Raw genomic sequence first — 7,117 nt, forward strand, 5'->3', positions numbered from 1 at the left:
GAAAGGGAAGCAGTGGTTGGGAAGGGAGTGAGACAGGGTTGTAGCCTCTCACTGATGTTAATCAATCTGTATATTGAGAAAGAAGTAAAGGAAACAAAAGAAAAATTCACAGTAGGTATTAAAATCCATGGAGAAGAAATAAAAACTTTTAGGTTCGCCGATGACATTGTAATTCTGTCAGAGTCAGCAAAGGACTTGGAAGAGCAGTTGCATGGAATGGACAGTGTCTTGAAACGAGGATATAAGATGAACATCAACAAAAGCAAAATGAGGATAAGGGAATGTAGTCGAATAAAGTCGGGTGATGCCGAGGGAATTAGATTAGGAATTGAGACACTTAAGGTAGTAAATGAGTTTTGCTATTTGGGGAGCAAAATAACTGATGATGGTCGAAGTAGAGAGGATATAAAATGTAGACTGGCAATGGCAAGGAAAGCGTTTATAAAGAAGAGAAATTTGTTAACATCGAGTATAGATTTAAGTGTCAGGAGCTCTTTCCTGAAAGTATTTGTATGGAGTGTAACCATGTATGGAACTGAAACATGGATGATAACTAGTTTGGACAAGAAGAGAATAGAAGCTTTCGAAATGTGGTGCTAGAGAAGAATGCTGAAGATTAGATGGGTAGATAACGTAACTAATGAGGAGGTATTGAATAGGATTTGGGAGAAGAGAAGTTTGTGGCACAACTTGACTAGAAGAAGAGATCGGTTGCTAGGACATGTTCTGAGGCATCAAGGGATCACCAATGTAGTATTGAAGGGCAGCGTGGAGGGTAAAAATCGTAGAGGGAGACCAAGAGATGAATACACAAAGCAGATTCAGGAGGATGTAGGTTGCAGTAGGTACTGGGAGATGAAGCAGCTTGCACAGGATAGAGTAGCATGGAGAGCTGCATCAAACCAGTCTCAGGACTGAAGACCACAACAACAACAACACAGTCATGCCCGAGACAGGATTCGAAACTGCAACCTTAGTGGCTGCGTGGTTCCTGACTGATGCGCCTAGAACTGCTTGGTCACACCGGCCAGCAGTACCAGAAGTAATAGAAATTATAGATAAGTACCTGAAAACTTATAGTCACCTACCTGATGAACAGATTAAGGAAATATGCACACTAATAAAGCTCATAACACAACAAAATTACTTCAAATTCAGTAATGAATTTTATTTAGAAGAAGGTGGATTACCAATTGGGTCCCCAGTTTCAGAAGCCTTAGCAGATATTTTTGTAAACCACATTTAACAGATCATTTTCACAAAAATATTAGCAAAAGAATACAACATATTATATTGGTTCAGATGCATGGATAACATCCTTTGCTTAACAGATGTACCACAAAGAAAAATTGAAAAACTACATACTGACATCAGCAAGATCCATAAAAATATAAAATTCACAATTGAAAGAGAACAGAACAACCAAATTAACTTCCTGGATATAACAATAAAAAAACAGAACCATAATCATATGTTTGAAATTTACCATAAACCCACAGCAACAGACAATATGATTCCTCAATCCTCTAACCACCTGCACACACAAAAGCAAACAGCACTTCAACACATGCTCCATAGACTCAACACAGTACCACTTGCCAAAGAAGGCTACCAAAAAGAATTGGACATAATGATGCAGGCGGCACAAAATAATGGTTACAACAGTAACACTCTAACAAAGCTTAACAACAAAATTAAAAGTAAAATAAAAGCAGAGAGCTCCAAACCACAGACAACAACACAACAGAACCAAACACAAACATGCAGTCCCATAACAACAGCACAGGATAATCAGTAAAAGTTGAAAGAAAACAATAGATGGTACTCAATGACATACAAACACAAACTCACCCATTAAATCACCAATATTTTCAAGAGACAAGGAATAAACATAGCAGACACAACAGACAGTTCTATGCAAAAATACACCCCAAAACTGACAAATAACAGAGACATATACCAGAAAGCATTTACATATCAGCTACAGTGTAACACTTGTGAAGGCAGTTACATAGAGCAAACAGGGAGAACATTTGATGTCAGATACAAAAAAGACATGAGAGTTGGGAAATATGGGACAAACCACATCACATTTGCAGAATGCCTAGGAGAAAATGACCACAAACCAACCACTAGAGACAATGACATAAAATAATTAGAATCGACAGTAAAACAACACCTCCTAATAATGCAAGAAAATTACCACATACAGAAAACCAAAGCAGAATGGAAAATCCTGTTGAATGACCAAGTACACATGCCAAGCAGTTCATTATTTAAAACAATAGAATAACATCTGCAAAAAGGATTAATAAAATAATACAGTCCAATATAATAATAGAATCCAAATCTCTACACCCATTCATCCATGAAACCCTCCACAGAATATTGAAAGGAAAAGTCAAATCAGCTGTCGCTGTTACCAAAGTTTTCAACCACTCACTAATAGCTTGTACTCCCGCCTCCTCTGCCGTGCCCCAACCCCCCCCCCCCCCCCCCCCAAATTAAAACTCGTCAGCTCTATCCCCCTCCCTCCCTCTCTCTCAATCATATGCACACACAGTGTAAACATCAAAAATAGAAGTTAGTCTTGAACATATACTTCGCTACATTTGCAACAAATAGGTAAACTTCGCAAAGAAGATGAAACAAATAATGGAGTTGCAATATTTATGTTGAGAAAAACAGTGTACGATGACATAGTTGTATCGAGTGACAAAAGAACAGTAGTCGACCACAAAAAGGTGAGAAATATGGTGAACGGTGTATGGAAGGTGAGAACACAAAGATATGATTATATGGCAGTGATAAAAGTGGTAGTGTGACCTCCAGACCAGATGTGAGGATAAGCAAATTAGCAAATCATAAGTAATGACTTCTTTTACAAAGTGAACTGTTTAATAATCTAAAACTAACAAAATCGTATCAATATATATCCCACTGATGATGGCTTAGAACAGGAGAAGGTGAACACATATGGGATAAATAAAGTAACTAGCAGAAAGAAAAGGAAGCTTTATTTACAAAACAAAAATGTATACCCTGGAATGGGGAATGTATTAGGCACTATCTTTTACATCCCTTCCACAGTAGTATTCCACTGACCACTGAACCTAGAGAATATCACTACTACACAACCCCTGCTCGCTGCCCTTTACCTCGTGGCTCATGCCCATGTAATAGACATAGATGCAAAACTTGTCCCATACATCATCCCTCCACCACCTACTCCCGTCCACTCACAATTGTCGCTTGTCCAATCAAAGACAATGCTACCTGTGAAACCAGTCATGTGTTCTACGAGCTAAGCTGCAACCACTGAGCTGTATTTTATGTCGACACGGCAACTGATAAAATGTATGTTCACATGAACGACAACCAAAAGCCTGTGATGAAGAAACAGTTGGGCCAATCAATTGCTGAGCATGCTGTGCAGCATGACGTTTGTCATTTCAGTGACTGCTTCACAGCCTGTGCCTTCTGGATTCTTCCCACCAACACCAACTTTTCTGAATTGGACTAGTGGGAACTCTCCCTACAGTATAGCCTACATTTAAGTAACCCTCAACCTTCATTAGTCACTGTCTACCACCAAACTATACCATTCCTTGTTCCCATTCCAGCACTCAATTCCAGTAATGCACCCACAGTTTTTATACTACCTCCTTTTCTGATGGCCCTCCCGCCCCCCTGCCGACATCTGTCTAATCTCCCGACTCCAACTAGCTGCCGTACCCTCTCTCCACTTTGTCCTTGTAACTGTCCACAAGCAGCACATAACTGTCCCCCTACCCTGCTGTCTCTCCCTGCCCCATCCTCCTCCTTCCCCACCACCTGTTTGCTTCTCCCACCATGTGCTGCTGCTTGCAGTCTGGCCTTGGGTGCCGGAGCGTGTGTGCTTTTGTGTTTGTTTTCCTTGCTCTGGTGAAGATTTGTTATGATTATTAATATGCAGCCAATATGCAAGGTATCAACATTCTATTAAGGAATGAGATTATCATTGTCTACCTTCAAAGAAAAGCTCTGCAGTTGGGTGCATTTCCTTGAAGAAGCTTCTGGCTTTGAAACATTTAAAACACTGTGGGCTCAATCTTATTTCTGTTATCTGTCTCTGAAAATAATGCTAATAACCAAGAACATATATTTAAGATTATTTCTATTTCCTTTCATCTGTGATCAGATTCTACATATTTCCAAAAATTTACTTCTTTTCAGTTTTAATATCTATTGAGCAATAGTGACTGTTTACTAGCACTAAAGTTAACCAAAACAAAACAGTAGTTGTTAGCAACACTACCCCACAAGGATTTTTGTGCATGATCTTTCAAACAGCGCTGAAGATGAGTTCCCACTGTTGTATTTGTAGTCCTCTACTATTTCATGTTTCAGGTTCAGAACCCACTGAATTATTGAGATGTTCATCATCATGATGATGGTTCAAGTAAGGTTAAACACTGTAATGGATAGAATGGGAACTTCATTGCAGAAGACAATAGAAAATATACCATAGGTGTTATGTCACATCAATAGTTGTGATACAAGCCATTCAGAAGCTGTACAGTTTCAGAGGATCAGCACCTGAAATTGCTGTTGATAGTTCCATCCTTAAAATGGATAGCCAGAAGTTTCTTTTATAAGTTCAAAATTATGAGCTCACCAATCTTTAATCGTGTCTGTAAGATCCTATTGGGGATGACCAGATCTCTTACAGTTTCTAATGATGTATGCAGACAGGTACTTAGTATGGACATCTGTGGAACACAATACTTATTATCTCTTCAGAAAGTAAATGTGCACACAATACAGATGAAGTGATCAAAAGTTGTTTCACATACAGTTAAGTAAAACACGGCAAAGAATGGTTGTTGTAAACACAAATATTATTAAACAATACTGAAACACACACATAATGATATTTATTGCTCATAATTGTAAAATAAGTTCTCTCAGCCTGACTTAAATGTATGGAGAGGCAACACAAATAGTTCCCAAGAGCTGTCTAGAATGCAGCCTAGCTAAACTGAAGCCATACCTGAAGAAGATTAACAGCAGAATCAAGAGTGGAGTGAATGTAGGGCGTAAACAGATTTGTTCTATGGTATTAATGAACTGTGTTAATTTATTATTGTTTACAAAACCTGTGAGCCAGAAGGCTAATTTTTATTGGCTGTGGATATTGTCATTATATTTTGTTTGTAGCAGTATGTTACTTCGCATGAGAAGCGTCTATTCAAAAGTTCAATTCTAATTTATGCCAATGCGTTGGTAATCAAGGGCTTATTATTATTATGGGACCCATCTTGCGTATTGAAATGTAGTTACTGAAAAATCTGTAATTTTTAATTCAGGACTCTTGCTCATTAGTACTAGTGTCAATAGAAATTAGAAAAATCAGATGATCAAAAGTGTATCAACAGATCCTGGAAATTCACAGCAATATGTCCATAACTGGCACTACAAATCTGGATAAAGTTAAACTAACAATTATCAATATCTGTTAATGCATATAACAAAGAAAGTTGCTGTGACTTAACAAACGAGAAAGTGCTGGTAGATAGACACAATAAAAAATACACAAACACAGACACAAATTTCAAACTTTCGCAACCCAAAGTTGAAGCAACCTTGGGTTGAGAAAACTTGAAATTTGTGTATTATTTATTGTGCCTGTCTACCAGTGCTTTATCATTTGGTGAGTCACTGCATCTTTGTTTTTTATGTATATTTTTACCATGTGGAATGTTTCCCCCTATTATATTCAATATCTGTTAAGATAGTTAAGTTTACTGAAAAGAGGAAAAATAGCCCTTTAATTTGAAAGTGATCTTTCCTTCAAAATATACCTATTAACTCGTAAGACTTTGCATAATGTATGAACTTCATCAGCAGAATTTTGAAAATAAAGTTACCAAAAGGCTTATGTGGATCTTAATATACGATACGGGAGTGGTGCCACCACTCCACACTTCTCTCCAGTGCTAAACTAGTGATCCATTAACATCTTAGAATGCATCCTGTCAACTAATCCTTTCTTTTAGTCAGCTTGTGTAGAAAATTTCTTTTCTCTCCAAGTCCATTTACCCATCTTATGTTCAGCATACATCTGTAGCACCACATTTCAGAAACTTCTATTCTCATCCTCTCTAAGCTGTTTGATATCCATATTTCACTTCGTATATGACAACAATCAATACAAATGTTTCCAGAAAAATTTTTGTAACACCTAAATCTATAAACATGTTGTGAATATTGCAGTTCCATGTTGTGAATATTGCAGTTCTCTTTATTTCTGTGTCTAAGAAAATTAGAGAGAAATTTCCCCTCTCTTTTTTTTTTTTTTCGGGCATGTTCATAGCTGTGTTTTCACACAAACCTGTTTCAGCATTTTCTGTACTATCTGAAGATAGCAAAAAAAAGTGCTGAAAAATGTCTCACTGAAATCAAAGCTACAAAGGTGTCTTGCATAAGGTGCAATTACTCTACAACCTAAGTTTATATTCAATGTTCCAAAATTTTCTTCTTCAGAAACACTTTCCTTTCCAATGTCTGCCTAGATTTTATATCATCTCTACCTTGAACATTCATTTGTGATTTTGCTGCCCAATTAGCAAAAATCATCACCTTCAAGTGTCTCATTCATTAATCTAATTCCCTCACATCACCTTATTTAATTTGACTACATTCCATTATCTTCTTTTGCTTTTGTTTATGTTCATATTATATCTTCCTTTCAAGAACTGTCCATTCCGTTCAACTGCTCTTGCAGATCCTTTGCTGTCTCTGACAGAATTACAAAGTTGTCAGCAAACCTCAAAGTTTTTATTTCTTCTCCATGTACTTTAATTCCTATTCTGAACTTTTCTTTTGTTTCCTTTACTGGTCGCCCAATATACAGTTTGAATAACATCACGGATAGGCTACAACCCAGTGTCACTTGCTCCCCAACCACTGCTTCCCTTTCATGCCCCTCAACTGTTATAGCTGTGATCTGGCTCTGTAAAAATTTTAAATAGTGTTTCACTCCCTGTATTTGATCCCTGCTTCATAATTTGAAGGACAGTATTCCAGTCAACATTGTCAAAAGCTTTCTCTAAGTCTACAAATGGTAGAAACGTAA

At 37.4% G+C, this 7,117-nt stretch overlaps 1 protein-coding gene across 1 annotated transcript in view; it reads right to left on the reverse strand.

The window, feature by feature from the left end:
- Positions 1-4,428, reverse strand: part of LOC126355266 (uncharacterized) — a 110,378-nt gene extending 105,950 nt beyond the window's left edge. Inside the window, exon 1 of the mRNA XM_050005553.1 lies at positions 4,353-4,428. Coding sequence (XP_049861510.1) covers positions 4,353-4,428 — 76 coding nt within the window. The remainder of the gene's footprint in view (positions 1-4,352) is intronic.
- Between the last annotated feature and the right edge of the window lie 2,689 nt (positions 4,429-7,117).

The sequence above is a fragment of the Schistocerca gregaria genome, chromosome 3 (genome assembly GCF_023897955.1).
Source record: "Schistocerca gregaria isolate iqSchGreg1 chromosome 3, iqSchGreg1.2, whole genome shotgun sequence".
Classification (NCBI taxonomy): Eukaryota; Metazoa; Arthropoda; class Insecta; order Orthoptera; family Acrididae; genus Schistocerca; species Schistocerca gregaria.